General features: G+C 32.0%; 2 protein-coding genes across 2 annotated transcripts; both read left to right on the top strand.

Moving 5' to 3' along the window:
• Nucleotides 1-3,744: 3,744 nt before the first annotated feature.
• On the top strand, nt 3,745-12,931 carry LOC137806226 (nuclear matrix constituent protein 1). Its single transcript, XM_068606220.1, has 8 exons — nt 3,745-4,246; nt 6,699-6,908; nt 7,503-7,756; nt 7,854-8,124; nt 8,238-8,321; nt 9,179-11,286; nt 12,158-12,371; nt 12,459-12,931. The coding sequence occupies exons 1-8, from the start codon at nt 3,959-3,961 to the stop codon at nt 12,678-12,680; spliced, it is 3,651 nt and encodes a 1,216-aa protein (XP_068462321.1). The 5' UTR covers nt 3,745-3,958; the 3' UTR covers nt 12,681-12,931.
• A 5,066-nt stretch (nt 12,932-17,997) lies between these two features.
• LOC137806225 (piriformospora indica-insensitive protein 2) lies at nt 17,998-20,624 on the top strand. Its single transcript, XM_068606219.1, has 2 exons — nt 17,998-18,778; nt 19,300-20,624. Exons 1-2 carry the CDS (start codon nt 18,569-18,571, stop codon nt 20,506-20,508), a joined length of 1,419 nt encoding a protein of 472 aa, XP_068462320.1. The 5' UTR covers nt 17,998-18,568; the 3' UTR covers nt 20,509-20,624.
• Nucleotides 20,625-20,776: the final 152 nt, after the last annotated feature.

Below are 20,776 nucleotides of genomic sequence, written 5' to 3'. Positions count from 1 at the left end.
GGTACCTATATAGGAAAGAGAAAGTGGGAAGTAGGACACGTGAGTTATGTGTAGTGGAGAATATCAGTTTAAATCATCTCCACCCTCCATAGAGAAGAAGATCTTTAAAACAGAAAAGTAACTAATCAATTTCTCCACTCTCTCCACTCCCCACTCTCCAGTTAAATAATAACAAACAAAATAAATTAATACAATAAATTATTAAGTAAAGATAAAATGAAAAAACAAATTAAGAGCAGTTAAAAGGAGAATAAGAAATGACACAATGACCATAATACAATAATAAAATTAAATATTAATATAATAATAAAATAGGAAAAAAAATTAAGAGCAGTTAAGAGGAGAATAAGAAATGACACAAAAACCATAATACAATAATAGAATTAAATATTAATATAAGGATAAAATAGGAAAAAAAATTAAGAGCAGTCAAGAGGGAAATTCCCTTTATATATAGGTATAGATTATTATTATTATTATTACTAGAACTATTATTATTTTTATTATTATAACTATATTTATTATTAATATCGTTATTATCTATAACATTAAAAAAAATTCTCTTGTCGTTTATCTTTAAATTTATTTTTAATTAGACAATTTTATCTTTTAATAAATAAAAAAATATTTCTTAAATAAAATAAATAATTGAATATTTTATTTACTAGTATATATAGTTTTTATAAAATTATATAATTTTTTAATTAGTTATTCTTAAAATAATAAAACTATAAAAATAATAAAATTATATATTTTTTAATCTAATAAAAACATCAATACAGATGTTCTACACATGTGTTTTCACTAGTTATAATAATAATAATATTATTATTATTAATCTCTCTAACTATATAAAATATATTTTTTTACATATTTTTTATAATTTTAAAATATGATAAATTTAAACTGAAAATTGAATTTGGTAAAAAAAAAAAAATTTGAATATAAAGGAAGAAAAAAAATATATCACATATATTCTGTTGATTTTGATTTACTTTTCGGTCCCTTTAACCTATTATCAATATCAAACTAGTCATCTTGTGATAATTTTATGTTTTTTTAAATACTTTTTATATTTTACTTTAATACTATTTTAACTTTGTTAACATTAAAGTCTTATATTTAGTTTTGACTCATTGCTACACATTTTTTTTAGGATTTTGCCTTTTACCCTTAAAAGTTATATTCCCAAAAACAAATTCAAATAAGTAAACTTTCATAGACATGACAAGGATACCACTTGCAAAATCTTCATACAACAAGGCTTGAAGAAATCCACTAAAATTAAAAATGGGTGAAAAGATTTTTGTTAATTTAACATTATTAAAAAAGAGGACAAACTTTTCTTTAAGGTATAACGACCAATTCAATAAGAACACGAGAGGGGTTGTTCTTTTCTAAATTTTACAATTCATTATTTTTTCCAATTGTCTTAGGAAAATTAGATTTGGAATTACTCATATTTTTCATAAAAAAAATGCGTGGGTTGATAAGTTGGCTAATTTAAAATTTATTCATAGAGAATATTTTCATTTGTATAATAAGTTATCATCTAGTATATTTTTAAAATTATTTATGAATAAGTATAGTTTACCTATGTATCGTTTTTATTAACATGAGTTTTGGTTTAATCTTCTCATATTTTTGTATTTTTTAATATTTTTTTTTATGTGATGATAAATAATTAGTGTTACTTGAAGTAGTGTGAAGTTATCTAACAAAATTTTTTATTTAAAAAAATCAATTTTCATCCGGTCATTTTTGGATATGCACTTCTCTTTGATGAAAATTAGATATATTTATACTTATTTTATCTTTATTTATATTGTTAGTATGCATTATAACCATTACTTTGTATCGATAACTATGCTTTTGAACTACACAATTTTATATTTTTTAAAAAAATCCGTGCGTTACACGTGTAGAAGTACTAACTTTATACATAGCCCACATATTATCACTTCAAATGAGTTTTACTTTGTGGACTTCCAGGAGCTATTCACAACCGGCTTCTTCTTCCTGCACTCCTACATTTTTCTTCCTGCACTCTCATAATTTTCTAAATTTCGAAACTGGCCTTAATCTTTCATTTGAAAAAGGACACCGTAGTTACCGGAAATAGAAATCTGAGAGTTTGCTACGGATTCTTTAATCCAGAACTAATTTTTTTTTTCCAGATGAGGGGGTGTTCTGGAAGCAATTTTTGTATAAATTATTGATTTTTGGATTGCTGAATCTGGAAGTCTAGTTCTGTTATGGATTTGTGGATCTGAAATGCTTTTTTTTTTTAATTATGGATTTTTGAATTTGGAATGCATATTTCTGTTACGGATTGGTGGATTCAGAATGCTTTTTTTTGAATGATGAATTTTTGAATGTGAAATGCATATTTTTGAATTACGGATTGATAGATCCGAAATTTTACGGGAAGTGCCAATCCAAAATTTTTCCAGATTCCATAATGCAAAAAAATAAATACATATCAAGTGCATTTTAGGGTTTTTAAAAAATAATTAGGACAATTTGGTCTTTGCATAACATTATGGGGTGCAGGAAGAAAAATATAGGGGTGCAGGAAGAAACTGCCTTCACAACCCAGTCACTAAACCCACTTTTAATTAAAAATTCATTTTATGCATATGGATATAGAAGGTGGTGATATCTTAACACCACAAATAATAAAAAGGCAGTTTCTTCCTGCACCCTATATTTTTCTTCCTGCACCTCCACAATTTTGTAAATTCTGAAACTGACCTTCACCTGTTATTTGAATTCGAGATCTGGGAGTGTGTTACAGATTCATCAATCTAGAAGTGAATTATGTTGTTTTCTGGATGACCGGATGTTCCAAAAGCAAAGTTTGCATAAATTGTTGATTTTCGGATTGCTGAATCCAGAAGCCTAATTTCTATTATGGGTTGGTGGATTTTGAATGATTTTTTCAATTATGAATTTTTGAATCTGGAATGTATATTTTGAATTATGGATTGGCGGATCTGGAATAGTTTTTTCAATTATGGATGTTATTTTCAATTTTCTTCCAAAAGCACCAATTCGGGAGATTACCGAACGCGCCAATCCGAATTTTTACCAATTTACCGTATTTCATAATCCGAAATAAAAAAAAAATACAGTTTTATATAGGGAGAGTTTTGTCTTTGCACAGCCTTTGTGGGGGTGTAGGAAAAAAAATGTAGGAATACAAGAGAAACTGCCTAATAAAAAACATTCACTTTACAAACTAATAAAATAATATTTTAATTATATTTATTTTATTTTTAATTTTAAATATATATTTTTACTGTTTATAGTGTGAAAGAAATATTTTCCCGTGAAAAAGTTTCAATGTATCTTTGTTACCATTTACATTTATTAAATAGATTTAGAATACAAATTATATGAAATAATTCTTTATACAAAAAGATTTTTTAACATCTGAAAAGTAAAATACATATACTTAACAAATTATTATAACAATATAATAATATTTTTAATTAAAAAATAAGTTAAATATAATTAAAATATTAATTTATTTGTTATCCCTAAGTTATCTAAAATGAAAATATTGTAATATAATAATTTTTTTTATTTTTATAATTTTATCAACTTAAACACTAAAATGAAAACTTTAATTAAAACGATTTATTTTGTTTCACATTTTTTTTGTATTTTATTATCACCAATATTTTTGCAAATATTACCGTTTAATTTTCGTATATTAGATAAATATCTCATTGGTCACCAATTCACAACATTGCAACCCAAATTGGTGGTACAAAGCACTGTTAAAGGACAGCGTTGTCTTCCGCAAAACCTTTAAACCCTTTTCCGTTTCCAAAATTTCTCACTTCCCTAAACGCACGGTCCCTTCCTTTTTCTTTTCCGGCGAAACCGTCACCGTCGTTTCGTTTTCTTCGACCGCACAGCGTTTTTACCTGCCATTTTCAGTTACGGTGCAATGTTCACGCCGCAGCAAAAGGCGTGGCCGAATGCCGCTGTGCCTTTCACACCGCACCGAGGCGGTGCTGCGACAGTTTCCGCCTCTGCGAAGGGAAAGGCCGTCGCCGACGGTCCACCGCCTCCGCCGTTAGGGTCTCTGACTGAAACCACAGTAGCAGTGGGGTTTGACACGGGGAATGCCGAGGACTGGAAGCGGTTCACGGAGTTAGGGTTGCTGGATGAGAGTGTGATGCAGAGGAAGGACCACGAAGCGCTCATGGAGAAGGTCTTGAGGCTCGAAAGAGAGGTTAGTCTCGGTGAAGGTTTTGCAATTTTTTATCGATATTGATCTGAGGCGCCTTTCTAGGGTTTTGCGTTTTCGATTTCGACGCGTTTGAGCGAAACTTTATCTGTTTATGATTTTTGTTTAGCTTTTAAAGATGACATTTGTTTAAATTTATGATTGATTGGCGTTTAGCGCGTGATATTTATGATTGATCAATTTGAATCTATGGTCTATGATGTTTTGAATATTGATATTGATATCGCTATTGGTGCTTGTGTAGTTTAGAGCAAGGAACTCTTTTCATTGATTCTAGTAGCAGCTTGAGAGCAAGTAAATTTGTTTAGATCCCCCGATTCCCCCTAAAAGAAGCCCTTGATGTGTTGCAGAAATCACTGGAAAATGTGGCTGTGATTTTAGGTGCAATGCAGTTCTAGAGACTTCAAAAACTGTGATATTGCAGTTGCAGTTGAAGTGCAGATTGCAATCCTAAACGTTGTACTTGGTAGAGTAATGAAGGCAAACCATTTTATGCTATTTGATATAAATGATTGATACCGAAGGGCTTGAAATTATTACATGGTTTTGACTTTGGATGGACCAACTGTCGGTAGAAAAGAACCATTTAAACGTTTCCTTAATAGATGAATTTTGAAATCGTTGTCAGTAGCTTTTTCCATGTACTTTTAAAAAAATTATTTGTTGTATGTAAAAGGAATTTTACAGGGGTGTAAGTATGATAGGTCTTGGGTATTATGGGATGCCTGAATACAATATCGAGTAGTATAGGATGTCTATGTGCTTATCAGCTGCCTATCACCCACTGGTAGCGAAACACTGAGAAAAGAAAATAATGTGATCCACTTTAATTAAAATTAAGAATTTAACATTGTTAGTGGTTTCTAAAACTTAGTACTTAATATGTATGTATTGCTGAGGTATGTATGAGTATTGGTATGGATATGCCCCTGATATTGACACTTAAAGCAAGTGCAAGTATTTGTTCTGTTATGGTTGATAAGGAAGGATGAGAGGGAGGGTGAAAGCGTAAGAAAGAAGGGAATTGGTGGCAGGGAACTAGGCCTCTTCATCAAAATGCTTGGTTACTCTTGTATTTGTTTTACATTTCTTAGAGTTCTGCATTTGTTTACACTTGTTTGACAGAGGTGCAGCTGTGGTGGGGTGTGACTTAGGTTAAGTTTAAATTTTGTTTGGGTTTGGGTTGTATGATCCAACCCTTTACAATAGAATTAGTGGATTGGCAACTGGGTGTATAACCTTGAAATAGAAGACAATATAGAAGAAATGACATGTCTTGGGTCGGGTTACACTGGTCGTGATTTTTGCCATAACCACCATTTTACACTGACAGAAAATATGCCATAAATGTTTTTCAATAGCACTGGTCAGGACAGAAGATGCGTACCATGTTTGTGTTTTTTACTTTTTTCTTTTTGCAATTCTGATCCAGTATTAATATTACTTCAATATTTTGGCAGGACTGTTTAGAAAGTAAATGAAAACATATACATACGTGACTTTTTTTGTATATTTTTTTTGTTTATATGCTTAACTGTGAATTATAAGAATATTTTATGAATTGAATAATGATAATTCTTTTGTAATTTAGTGAAATAATTTTCAGTAGAAAATAATTAAAATTAAGTGCAATTTATTGTAATTATTAGTAAAAACATATCAATGTGAAGGTGAAAACTAAAACAAAACAGTAACCTAAATTGCTCTGGAATACTCTTGCTGGTCCGTAGTATAGCTCACTATGAATGTAATCACACATACCAATAAAATCAATTAATTAAGTTGTTTTTGTTGAGTTTTTAAAACAATGTTACCATGTACCAAATTTACCTGCATTTTTAATGAATTTGAATTTTTTTTATCGTTATTTATTGATAAAAGGCACACATTCATAATATTAACAGGGGAAAACAAAGTTTTTTTTTTGTGTTTCATAGAAACTATGAAATGCCTTATAAAAAGTACTACCATTTTTCCCCCTTGTATTAAGGATCTAAGGGAGTATTTTGAAGATTGGAGCTGACAGTCAAATGATAAATTTAAGGTTGAGAAACATACTGCAGTAGGAATAAGGTAATTCATGTCTTTCTGTGCCAGGCTTATAGGCTGTGATTCTGACTCTTGGTTTAATTACTTTCCTTTAAACTTGCTGATTCAAAGTTTCTAACTCATTAAAAGCTACTTTCTATGCAATGTTGTTATGATATCAAAATGAAATCTGAACTGGTATTGTATACTAAATATAAATAAAAGTACAAGAACATATCTACGTGTGTAACCAAGCAAATTCTTGGGTAGCCTCTAGTATTATAATTTCTGAAATATTTTATGGTTGCTGTGTTTCTCTATATTGTGTTCCTTGATGTTACATTACAAAGCATGTTTTTGTGGATATCATTTGTCATCTCCCTGATTTTGTTTCTTTCATTTTTTATAGCTTTTTGACTACCAGTACAACATGGGCCTGCTATTGATTGAGAAGAAAGAATGGAATTCGAAGTTTGACCAGCTGAGGCAAGAACTAGCTGAAACTGAGGAGATTCTAAAACGAGAACAATCAGCACATTTAATTGCGTTGTTTGAAGTTGAGAAGCGAGAGGAGAATTTGAGGAAAGCATTGAGCACAGAGAGGCAATGTGGGGCTGATGTATGTTTTTGTTTTTATCTTCAATTATATGGTTGTTATATTTGTCTACTTGCTTGCATTTCTACTTTCATCTGTTTTGTTGTTATCCTTTTTACTTTGGTTAAGTTTGGAAGAAAAGCTGATGATAGGTTGGGCTTCAATTTTTCCTGTCTTCCTTTTCACCCCTTTCCATGACATCATTTTGGAGTATTTAGCCATTACCTTTCCCTAACACAATTGATATAGGATAAAATAATAGTTCAATGAAAACTTCAGTTTTATCTGTTTTGGTCCTGCCTTTCTAATTATTACAATAAGGTCACCTTATTTTAACTAGCTTTCCTGTTTTCAAAGATTTGTATTGGAAATGGTGAAAACAACAGAAAATAGGAATAGTGAAAATATCAATCATCGTCTTAAACCTCTGGCCTTACGCTTACCATGGATACATGTTCTCTTTCCTTTATAAGACTCTTCAGATTGTTCAATACTTTACCAATTTTATGATCAGATTTGTAGGATATTTCTGGAGTTTCTCATTTAGGGTTGGAGCTTGAGATGTTGTTTAGATGTTCCTTTATTCTATGTTGATGTTGCTAAATCGTTCAATTGCAGCTTGAGAGAGCTCTGCGTGCAATGCAAGAAGAGCATGCCCAAATCCAGTCTAAATCCCATACAAAGCTAGCTGAAGCTAGTGCATTGGTTGATGGAATTGAAGAGAAGTCTTCAGTGGTTGACAAGAAACTGCTTGATGCAGAGGCTAAGCTTGCTGAGGTAAACAGGAAAAATGCAGAGCTGGGTATGAAATTGCAAGAGGTTGAGGCGCGTGAAAGTTTGCTTCAAAAGGAGCGTTTGTCTTTAGTTACTGAGTATGCTCTATTCTCTACAATTTATGAATTTTCTTGTTATATTTTTTGGGCTCTTATGCATTGTAATTTAACTTTAAGTTGGTATTGTACGTTACAGTCGAGAATTGTTTGACGCGACATTCTATAAAGAAAGGGAAGATTTGAAGGAGTGGGAAAGGAAGCTACAACAAAGAGAAAATATGCTATGTAATGGTAGGCAAAATATTGGTGAGAAAGAAGAAAATATAGTTAAAACTGAGAAGAACCTTAAACAGAAAGAAAGAGACCTGGAAGTGTTGGAGAAGAAAATCAATTCATCTAATTCTATATTGAAAGAAAAGGAAGCTGAGATTATTAGAAGAACAGCAGATTTAAATATGGAAGAGAAGGTGTGTTTGATGATTTTTTCATTGTGTCTGGATGATTGTGTTCTGTTTTTTTGTATGCAGACATTAATTTGCTGATATTTTTCATTCTTTGTATGTTGTTATTATGGTTACAGAAAGTGGATTCTTTGAAGAGCATGCTGGAGAAGAAAGAGAAAGAATTGTTTGCATTGGAATCAAAACTTAGTTCTAGAGAAAGAGTGAGTCCAGGAATCTGCATGCTATTCAATGCAATAAAATGATGTGGAAAAGTTCAAGGAAAAAAACTGCATGATACATCAATGTATAACTGCTTAGTACAGATGACCTTGAAATGATATCATTGAGATAGACATTCATCTTGAAATGTATAGATTCTGAAGATGCTTAACAAGACACATATGCTTTCACACATGCTGAGATGCAAGAGTGGTATTTTTTTGGTGTAAAATGAGATGACTTGATCCTTACAAATTTCTAAGAGCACACAGTAAATTTCTTTGTGAATGAATGAATTTTCTTAGGGCTAAGGATTCTTTTAGTTTCTGCATCTGTACAATGTCCCAGGCAGATATTAGTTCACAATTGAAAACTATGAGTGCAATATTATAAATGCTTTGCTTTTATATTATCATCTTGACATCTGCCTTTCATTTGTGTATTTCATAATAAAATTGAAGAATTTATGATTTTGAATAACTTCTATATTCATATTGGCTGTTCATTTTTTTTCTTTTAATTCTTTTACAGGACAGTAAAAATGGAAACTCTTTTCCACTGACAAGAACTTACTACTTGTTTTAAGTATAAAGATTGCATCATAGGGAGAGACCAAATACTGAAGCTATGCTTTAGCTTTATACATTAGCAGATGATAGTTTAAAGATTTATTTTGCTTAACTGAGTTATCATGGTAATAAACCTTTTTAAGGGTTTACTTTGGGAAACAAATTGAAAGTGGGAATTCACCATATAAACCCATAGTCATAAAAAATTGTGAGCCAAAGTGTACATGTATGACATTAGTAACTTGCATGATTTTATGGCATTCTGACTGTTGAACCTGTGGTTCTTACAGGAGGGGATCCAGAAGCTCCTTGGTGAACAAAAGGCTACACTGGATTTGCAGTTGCAGCAGGTTGAATTTGAAATGGAACACAAGCGGAAATCCCTTGTTGAGGAGTTTAGCAGTAAGGAGGAAGCCTTGGAGCAGAGGGAGGTTGAAGTCAACCATAGGGAAAAAAAGGTTGAAAAAGAAGAGCAGGCTTTGAGTAAGAAGGCTGAGAGACTAAAAGAACAAAGTAAGGAGATTGAAGCAAAGTTGAAATCTTTAAAGGAGAAAGAAAAGACAATGAAAATCAAAGAGAAAGAGTTGGAGAAGGACAATCAACAGTTGCTTGCTGATCGGGAGAGCCTGGAGAATTTAAATGCTGAACTTCAGAAGATAAAAGCTGAGATTTCTCTGCAGGAGCTGCAAATATGCGAAGAGACTAAGAATTTGAAGCTTACTGAGGATGATAGGTTAGAGAATTCTCGTTTGCAATTGGAACTAAAACAGGAGATAGAGAATACCCGATTGCAGAAGGACTCTCTTGTGAAGGAAGCTGAAAGCTTAAGGGAGGAGAGACAGAGGTTTGAGAAAGAGTGGGAAGTACTGGATGAAAGGAGAGAAGAAATTACTAGGAAGCAGCATGATATTGATGAGGAGAAAGAAAGTTTAAGAAAGCTTCAGAACAGTGAAGAAGAAAGGTTGAGAAGCAAGAAACAAAATATGCAAGAACATATAAAGAAAGAGCTGGAGAAGCTTGAATTGGAGAAGGAATCATTTAGAGATTCAATGAATCAAGAGAAACATCTGTTGTCTGAAAAGGTGAAAAATGAACAAGATAAAATGCTTCAAGATTTTGAATCGAAGACAAGGAATCTTGAGAATGAAATCCAGAAAAGACAGGAAGAAATAGAGAAAGATTTGCAGGAAAGAGAGAGAAATTTTCAGGAGGAAATGCGCAAAGAACTTGACAATATTAATATATTGAAGGATGTTACTGAGAAGGAATGGGAAGAAGCAAAGGCTGAGGGGATTAGATTAGAAAATGAGAGGAAGGAACTTGAATTGAACAAGCAGCAACTTAAGTCAGGCCAACAGGAGATGCATGAAGATTCTGAAATGCTTATGAATCTCAGTCAGAAGGTTAAGAAAGAACGTCAACGCCTTGTGGCTGAAAGAAAACATTTTCTTGAACTTGTTGAGAATCTGAAGAGTTGCAGGGTCTGTGGGGAAGTTGTTGGGGACTTTGTCATATCTGATATTGAATTACCTGACTTCAAGGAAAGTATGGCCATTCCCTCACCAATTTCCCCTGTTCTGAATTATAAGTCTCCTAAGAACTCCCAGGACATTGTAGCTAGTTCTGACATTAACAACTCTGGATCTGTAAGACCTGTGTCTTGGATCCGTAAATGCACATCCAAGATTTTCAAACTGTCCCCAAATAAAAGGGCTGAAGCTGTTAGTGCTCTAGATACGGCTGGGACATCACTACCCTCAGATGTGAATGTTAGTGTAGAAAAAGCAGATGAGCCTGCATCTCTTCCTAATATAGAAGGAGCTAGAGTTATTCTAGATGAACGTCAACCAGCAAGTGGGAGGGCATATCACTCTTTAGATACACCGCTCCTCCAATCTGAAAACATTGACAAAGAGCTTGATGATGAATACTCCCAATCCGTAGGTGATCACAGCCGGGTAGATAGTTTGGTTGATGGAGATCGAGATGATTCTCATCAGTCTGTTCCAAAGCTTCGTCGGGGCAGACCTGGGAAGAAAAGCAAATCTGGAATTGCTAGAACTCGCTCAGTGAAGGCTGTTGTTGAAGAGGCCAGAGAGTTCCTAGGCAAAACCCCAAAAAAAAATGAAAATGCAAGCTTGCAGTCTCTGACTACTGATCATATCAAAGAAGACAGTCGAGAGGACTCCAGTCATGTTGAGAAAGCTGTTGGCAACACTGGAAGGAAGCGGCAACGGGCACAAACTTCTAGGGTTACAGAAAGTGAACAGAATGCCGGTGATAGTGAAGGACAATCAGAGAGTATTACAGCTGGTGGGCGCAGGAAGAAGAGGCAAGCACTTGCTCCACCAGCTCAAGTTACTAGTGAAAAGCGATACAATCTCAGGCAGCATAAGATGTAAGTTTATTCTCAGGTCTCATCAGACCTCATTAGGACCAGTAGCAGGGTTACATTATATCTTTTGCTGATTGTGTATTTACTGGAGGGATACTCTTGGATGTGAGGTGTGAACTGAATATACGGTTAATATTTAGATTTATATTAATTCTAAAGGAATGATATGTTTGAAATAAATTCATGGTTGATTTCTGAAGGCCAATTGATATTTCCTAATGTGTTCGGTAGTTTTCTGTAATAGCAAGTATAGTATTTATTATATTCTCATCGTTAAATTGTAGTTGGGAAGTTATATTTTGTCGTAATTCAGGTGGTGAGATTATTGAATATTATATGGCAGTTTTTGTTATGTTTATTAAAATAAAACTGGTTTTACTAGTAATGAAAGGCCAGAGACTTTTATTTGTTGATATGGCCCCATGCTGAATAATATCTTTAAGAATTTGGTTTTTAACGGAATCCAATGGCGCATTGAAATCCATGTAGCTGACCTTACATAGTGAGATAAAGCTCTGTTGTTGATTATTCAGAAATGTTTTTTACTGAAATGAAAAATATCCTTATTCAAAACAATTTTGGGTTTAGACAGCACTAATTTACTTGGCTGTCCAGCTGTAGTGTGGAGGATATTTTCCTTTTTAGTAAATTGTATTTACGTATGTATAGTAGTAGGAAAGTGAATTGCTTGATTGAGTTTTAATGCCATTCAGATTTATGTGAGAGGATGTCAAGGGGTTGTTATTGCAAGTGTCTTGCTTGTGGCTGTTGAGTATATTTAGCAGCAAAACCATCGTGCATCATGTATGTTAATATTTGGTGTTGTGGTCATATCTTTCTCCATTGTTCTGATATCACCTCTTTTCTTGAGCAGTGCGGGCAAAGATTCATCAACACGGGACTTACCAAATGCAACTAAGAGTGTGGTGAAAGAGGCTGCGGGTGGTAATAAACTGAAGGGGGAGATGAGCCCTGAAGTTGTTGAAACTTCATTAGCAGCAGCTGATGACAATGCACAAGACAAAAGCATGGTGCAGGACTCAACAACAAAAACTGTGGAAGTCTCAGACGAAAGAGTTGTTGTTAGGGTAACAACCTTGCTGTGATGATTGATTTCTCTAAACTTTTTATACATACGTTCTATTTTATTTTTACACATTCCTTTCCTTTTTCAGTTTGAAGTGCCAAGAGATATTGTTGATGACAATGGTGCTGCAACTGACTCTCTGAATCCCGCGGAGGAAAATGGTACACCAGAACATCAAAACGAAAATGGAAGCACAATCCATGATTTTGAAGATGAAGATGATGATGATGATGAGGAGGAGGATGGAGATGAGGAACATCCGGGTGAGGTGTCCATCGGAAAGAAGATCTTCAGATTTTTTACGACGTGATGGAAGTTATATTTCATTTATGTCACAATAGATATACAAATGTGATGATTCCTTATTTAGGAGATTAGGCTTGTAATATTACATTAAGGTAGCTTCCATGTTTGTTTGGCATTTATTACTGGCAGATGAGAAGCATTGTTCTGCTGCCTGTGTTCTCAATAACTGTTCTCTTGCAAAAATAGATTTGCTACTAAGAAAGTATTATGCTTTCCAGAAATTAACTAAAGGTGTGAATCCATCTTTACTACGTACTCAACTGTGTAATACCAACGTTTTCATTATTCATAAAATTGACTGTTTCCTACAAGATCTAAGCCCTGCAGAACACTTCCTCTTGTGATGATCTTCTCGTTTTTTCGGCCTTTCGGTTAGTCTTCTTTCAGCCGGATCTCCTTTGGTCTAGATACGATGGGGGGAGTACCTGCGAAGACACTCCGACGATCAAGTTAGACCGAGAGCTAAGTACCAGAAGAGTGAGGAGTGAATAGTTACCTTAGGTGTTGTGTCTCTTCTGTTATTTATACTGCTCTAGATGGGCTATGGCTGCTATGGACCTGCTTTAAGGTCCAAACGAAGGTCCAATTGTGTCTTAACCGTGTTTATTACCTAAGTTTGCTTATTTATATCTAATTACGTGTTTAGCTTTGCATCTTATCTTTTAGTCGGCTTTGTCGTCTGGTAATACATTGACCAATTTCAGAATATTATTTAGAGCATATTCAGCGACCCAACGTTAAGTTCATACCTGAGAACCTAACAGAGTTTTCAATTGCAGTTTGCCGCTGGTTCTGAAGAAAGCATTTTCGTCATCCTAATTATTGATGGTGATGGGTCCGGTATTACTCTCTGTAGTTACTACTTGTGGGCTTTTCGAGGTTCTGTAAAATATCATGAAAAATCTTATTTCTATTTGCATAAATATTTGTGCCAAGACAATTTATGCAGCTTTGTTCAATTAGTATGTTTAATTGTTTCCTTTTAGAATTTTATTTGCATATTTGATTTCTCGATTTTATCAAATTAACCAATTTTAACCTATTTACTATAGATGTTAAGAACTCAGTTCCTGAAAAGCCGAATTTTGTGGCAACCAGCGACGAAAAACCGTCAGGACTTTGATTCTCAGGAGCCAAATACCGGCATTTTTTATTTTTTTTTACATTTTTAGATAACGGGGAGAAAAATTAAAAAAAGTAAAAAAATAAAAGGATAAGAAGTGGAAATTTATTATAGAAAAACATAATTTAAAATAATTAATTAAAAATGTTGATATTAAATTTTATTTACTTTGAGAGGAGGAAGAAAACACAATAATTTAAGTGCGAATAAGTTTTGTTTTCGTAATATTGATTTTGTAAGCTAATTAAGAATAAAATTTGTTATTAATGTAATGGTTTGTAAAGAAATTCCATGAAATTTTGAAAGATATTAAAGATGAATGCATTGGTGGGTTTAGCTTATCTCGGTATTAGGAATACGCTTTTTGTTGAGTTGTTTGTCAAGCTTTCCAAAACGTGCACATTATTCCTTAGACTAGTAAAGACCTTCACATATCCAAATTTATAATTTATGAAATTTAAGGTTTTTCATATTTTTTGTGATGAAAATAAATATCTTGATTCGTTGGCCAATATTATAGGATGAAAAATACACTTAGTTTTTTTTTTTAATAAATTGTCTTCTCTTATAAGACATTATATATTTTTAGAAATATGCTTAATCTTCTAATTTCAGGGTCTGTTAGGTTGGTTGTATTTTCTTATTGAGATGTTTGATTTTTTTTTAATATAGATTTGGTTTGATACCATGTTTTTGTATTTTTCTTTTTTCTGTTTTATAGTATCTCATATAAGAACCAATGATAATTAAGTTTGAGGTTCAAAATGTTAAAGTTTAAAAATAATTTTAAATGTTTTGTTAGAAATATATTTAAGTTATTCAAAAATATGAAAATATTAATTAAGTGCATTCTATATATTTGGTTTTACTGAAAAAATTATTATGGTTGTGTTTGGATTAGGAAGAGGATTTGAGGAAGTGGATTTGGAGTAGTGATTTGAGAGGAAAGTATAAAGATAGTGAGATTGTTTAGATTATGGTATATTAGAGTAAATTTGTTAAGTTTGTGAGTGATATGATGGTTGTAAGGAGATTTTTATTTATTTGTAAATGTGTAAAATGTAAGTTTACAAATTTACCTTTTTCTTACAAAATATTTAAATAATAAATTATGAGATATTTTTGTATAAATTTTAGTTAATTAAATTTTTATAAATATATGTAAAAAATATTTTCATAAAATCAAGTCAAATAAAAAAAATTAATTTTTATTATTGTTAATATTATTATTTAATAAATTTATTTTAATTAATATTAAATATGTAATTCATATTTATATTTATTTTTATTATTATTATTTTAGTTATTATTATTATTATTATTATTATTATTTATAATTTTATTACTTTTTTATATATGGTATTTCTATTTCTATTTTAAATATATTATTATTCTTTCATGTGTATACAAATAATAATTAAGGGTAGTTTTGAATGATATGATGGAAATTTTCTAATGTTTCAACGCTTTTCATAAGGTAGATAGAAAAATATAGGAAAGAATAAAAAAAGCAAAGAAAACAATTTAAATAACGTTCCTCTATTTTCTACTTAAAAGAAAGGAAATAAATATAAAAAACATATATGTGTGCCTCTAGAAGCTATTCATTTTTACATAAAGTACTATTTTTTTTAATAAAAGTACTAAATCATATTTACACAACTTACTTTTATTAGGAATAATTATACCATTGTATATAAATACATTGTTTCCCTTTCACTCTATATAATTAAACCAGAGAGAAAAAAAATAAGTTTTTTCTTTACTTTGTTGCCCCACTGAAAAACATAAACATCATTCCTTTTTTCCATTTGTTTATTTTTGTTTGGTTCACTTTCTTTTCTAAATTAAATAACTTTTGCGTTAGATAAAACACTAAAAAAATAGAATAAAAACGCAATCGAACATAAATATTCTTACTTCAAAACCTATTTTATAAAATAAATTTCATAAAAAAATAATTTACATAACCTTAACTGGAATACTTATTAAACAACCGTAAATTGTAACGTAATATAATATAAGTTTTATTTAGTTTGCTTGTTTCGACTTAATTTAAGTTTATAAAACCTAAGCAAATAAAGTGATTAAACTTTAATTTAAATAACATTGTTATTGGGTTTAAAGTAAAAGAAAAAAAAATGATTAAATTACATAGTTATTATGATTTATTTTTTTCTGGCTCTAAATTACTCACGAGAGGGTATAGGGAAGAAAAGGACCTTTCAACCTAATTTTTAGGGTTAGGCCTTAACTTATTGCAACTTGGCCCTTAGATAGGATTCTTTACCCTTTTCTCCTCTTCTTTTTGTCTTTTTCTTTCTCTCCAATTCCACAACTTTCTTATTTTAATAATAATATGAAAAAACTATTAAACCTAAAAAAACTCATATATATACATATTTTTCAATTAATAAATAATAATAAAAATAATAATACACAGCATTTAGTAAATAAAAGTAGAAGTATAAATGTATTCATTATTAAAGGTAATTAATATACCCACCAGTATTATGTACTAGGTGACTACAGAGTGAAAAAGAAGTATATACTCATAAGATATTGTGGAGGTTTTTTTCACATATGTAATTTTATTTGATATTTTCTGAAATAGGTAAAAAGAAAAATTATTCCAAAATTGGTAACAGAAATCGTACATATAAAATACAATATGTAATATAAAAATTAAAATCAACAAATTTCAATGTATTCATAATTTTAAAATAGTTTTTTTTTTACCAAATATCAAATGAAACTACACTATCTACCAAAAAAAATGGAAAAAACCGATTATGAAATAATGTGTTTAATTCAATTATTTGTTATTTTTTTTCTAGAACAACTTTTTTTTAATAATAACTAAAATTTTCTGACATATAATTTGAAATAATTTATAATATTTTACAAAATAGTTATATAGAAAAGAATAGTTATTACTCATTACCTAACATGCAACTCAATATAATGCTGCATAACTAGTTTGCATAAAATCTATCAATTGACACGAATTCAAAAGTAGCCAATTAAGTCACTGCAAAATCATTAAGTTACAAAAGAACAAAACCATATCCAATATTTGCAGAGCTTTAAATTAATCTGAGTTGGTATAAGTAATTTTTGTACTTCAAGCATTATACATGAAAACACCAGGTAGAAAATAAAAACATGAAAATTTTCCTTTTATGTGAAAATGTAATAAAAAAAAGCAAAAACTCTTCCTCAGCATAAAAACATACAAAAGAAACAGAAACTCAATGATTATTTACATTTTATAAATCATGCAACAGTTTACCAAAAACTAAAGAAATCATGTAACAATGTTGAAGAAAGCATGGGAAGCAACAAATCCATAATACTATTAGTGTCAATTTTGTTCTTCTTTTGCTGAGACAGGAACTGCATTCACACCCCAGACTACAAATTTTGAGCATAAGCAAAGAGTCTTGTGAAGTGGTTTTTTTGGTACAAAATAATGTGGTCCTCATGATCCAACCGCAATGCAATGCAATGAAGCAATATGGTTAGCTTCAGTTTTCAAAGCCTCTGTGATCTCTTGTCCTTTTTACCCTCTGCAGTTTCAGAGGGCTGTTAAAACCCCCCAGGCCACCACCACCAAACAAGACAACAAGGCAATAACAGATAAAAGCCTACTTTGTCTTGCATGCACTTACATGCACCTTTCATTTCTTCCATGCATCATGGTCCCCTCCTAATACCACTTTTCTCCATCTATCTCCCTAAATCATACTTCCAATTTTTCATAACACCCTTAAACAATGTTTATATCAAGGTTATCAGACTCAAGAATCTACTCACTTCAAAGATAATAACTATAACAAGATAATAACTATAAACATGAGGAAGTAGTTTATGTGTTCTCAATGTAAATAATCTATTCTTAAGTAACTAGTTGGAAATTTTTACATTGATACACTAAATAGAACTTTAATTGATTGAAAAATGCTAACCAGTATCTGAGGTATTGGTATAAACAACATACTCTTTTATGACTTGTAATGGAACACCAACATAAATCTTAAATATTTTTCTTTATTCATTGGTTCCATAACCAGTGCCTTGATAACCATGATAATAATACTAATAATGTGGCATTCAATAATTGAATCAGAAAGAGTGTGCCATTTTCAGACCAGATTTCGCTTTCATCTTATATATAGGCCTTCAGTCACTTGATACAGGCTCTGGCCATATTAGAGTTCTTAATGTTATGACTTTGAGCTTCGAGAACTGTGCTAACATAACATCTTGTGTTGTTGTTCCCTTGTATCTGCTATATACTTCCTTAGCTTTTCCATAAACACAATGAAGAAAAGAAGTCAGGTTTTGTTTTTCCTCTACCATAGTTTTTCTCCTTTTCCTCTTAAGATTTGAACACAATTTCAGGATCCTGTTCTTCCTTTCCTGATGCTAGAATCTGCTCCATTTGTTTTATCAAAATACTTCAAAATATCCCTAGCTTTCAGTAGGGACCCATTGGTATTTGTTTTGTCTTGATGTGCTTGGTTACTGTTGAGGGAGTAAGTGACCTGCTCTTCCTCCTCCTTTGTCTGTCCTTTTTCTTGTAATTTAGTTGGATGTTGTTTCCATGTGAAAAAGTAAATTGCTTATGAAAACCACAATGCAAATTGTGCGCTAGAGTTCAAACCAAATTAGCTCCTTTTTTGGTTGCTTTTGTTTCATCAATTTTGCTCCTTCAGCACCTTGAGTTTATCCTGTTCATGATACTGCTGCTTTCACTCAATTAACTCATGAGGAACTTCAAGGCTTTTGGTCATGCCATCATTTCTCTCTTCATCATCTCTCTGAGTGCTAGGTGTCATGGACAAGTAGAACTTGACACGGCTCCAATGGAGAAGGCTGAGAGGGATGCTCTATTCTCCACTATTCAAGGTTTTGTTGGTAACTGGTGGAATGGCTCAGATCTCTATCCAGATCCTTGTGGTTGGACTCCTATTCAGGTGCTTTTCCGTTTTGACCCATCTGAGTAACTTACACATCATAGTGAAAAAAATTCCTAGCAACTACCTTTATACTGTGCTATGGAAAAGTGTAGGACATTTTAATCATTTCTGGTTAAAGTTATGAGACCATCCTTGCATTCAAGAATTTCAAACTATCATATGAATTCTGAGGTGAACTTGGCATTCTGCAGGCAACCATCGGAAAAGAAAAGAAAAGAAAATCACTTGGCTCAAATTTTCCAATTATACACAGTCCAAAATTATTCTTCAATAAAGATTTATTTTTTACAAAATGATAGCTTCAAAGTACGAATATCAGTTATTTTTGTCTTTTTTTTCTTCCAATTGTTGAAACTGGTCCTTGTAAAATATTGCATGCATTAAGTATTCACTATATCTGTTTTCTATTAAGCCATGTTCTCTTTACAAATTTCTTTACAAGAAGTTATAAATATTCCAAAACAGTACATGATCTTAAAATACTGTTTAATTATATTTGGTATTGTTTTCTGCTGCAGGGGGTTTCTTGTGATCTGTTTGATGGATTTTGGTATGTTACTGTCTTGAACATTGGACCAATCCACGAAAATTCTCTAAGATGTGCAAAAAATTTGGAATTCAGACCACATTTGTTTGAGCTGAAGCACCTTAAATCTCTATCCCTATTCAAATGCTTTAAATCACAACGCAGGCATCAGGTTACCATCCCCAATGCAAACTGGGAAAATCTGGCTGGCAGCTTAGAATCACTTGAGTTTAGATCAAACACAGGTCTTGTTGGAAAAATTCCTTCGAGTTTTGGTGTCCTCAAGAAGCTTCAGTCCCTAGTACTATTAGAAAATAGTTTAACTGGTGAAATTCCACCAGATATTGGCAACCTGAACAAGTTGAAGCGGCTTGTTCTTGCAGAAAACAATTTTAGTGGACATATTCCAGATATTTTCAGTGCACTGGGTGACATGTTAATACTTGATTTAAGTAGAAATTCATTATCAGGGTCTTTACCTTTGACACTTGGATGCTTAACTTCCCTTTTGAAGCTTGATGTGAGCAATAACCATTTGGAGGGGAATCTGTTGAAAGAATTTGCTTATCTTAAGAATTTGACCCTTTTGGACCTTGGAGATAACAGATTCTCTGGTGGATTGACATTGAGTATTCAAGAGATGTATTCTTTAGAGGAAATGGTTTTGTCCAAGAATGCAATAGGTGGAGATATCAGGACCCTAAAGTGGGAAAACCTTCATAACTTGGTCAGTTTGGATCTCTCTAACATGAGGTTGAAAGGGGAAATTCCTGAGTCTATATTAGAATTGAAGAGGTTGAGATTTCTAGGCCTCAGTGACAACAACCTCACAGGCAACCTTTCACCAAAACTATCAACTCTTCCTTGCCTCAATGCACTCTATGTTAGTGGTAACAATCTTGCAGGAGAGCTTAAATTCTCTATGGAGTTTTATGGTAAAATGGGAACACGTTTTGGGGCCTGGAACAACCCCAACCTTTGTTACCCTCTTGAAGTATTGCCAACAAGTCATGTTCCATTTGGGGTAAAACCATGCCAGCAGGAGATCAAATTGGTAGAATCTAATACAAGTGCTGGGAATGTGAACAAGACTTTCCATTCCATAGCCTCTTCAGGATTTATGAGCCATGATCCTAATCACTTCTGCTGGACTTTTCCATTGATCATGCTTCTCTTCCTAAATTCTTATATAGGTCTTTAATCAAGATAGTACTTCAACTTTGGCTTTAACTTTATAGGGGGTATTAGTTACAGCAACCTGTATTGTAGTACTTCTTCTGTATTTTGTTATGACACAAGTTGAAAGTGTTTTTTCAATTTGCTTCTTGGCCTCATCTTACCGTATACACCATCTAATTTAATTTCTCTATTCAATGATTTTGCATACAATATCTTTTTCTTTTAATAAAAGTGTAGATAAGTTGAGTTTGAGAATCTTATAGGTCTAAGACTTGAGACAAACTTCAATC

The sequence above is a fragment of the Phaseolus vulgaris genome, chromosome 3 (genome assembly GCF_000499845.2).
Source record: "Phaseolus vulgaris cultivar G19833 chromosome 3, P. vulgaris v2.0, whole genome shotgun sequence".
NCBI classification, from domain to species: Eukaryota; Viridiplantae; Streptophyta; class Magnoliopsida; order Fabales; family Fabaceae; genus Phaseolus; species Phaseolus vulgaris.
This window is presented reverse-complemented; position numbering and strand designations above follow the sequence as displayed.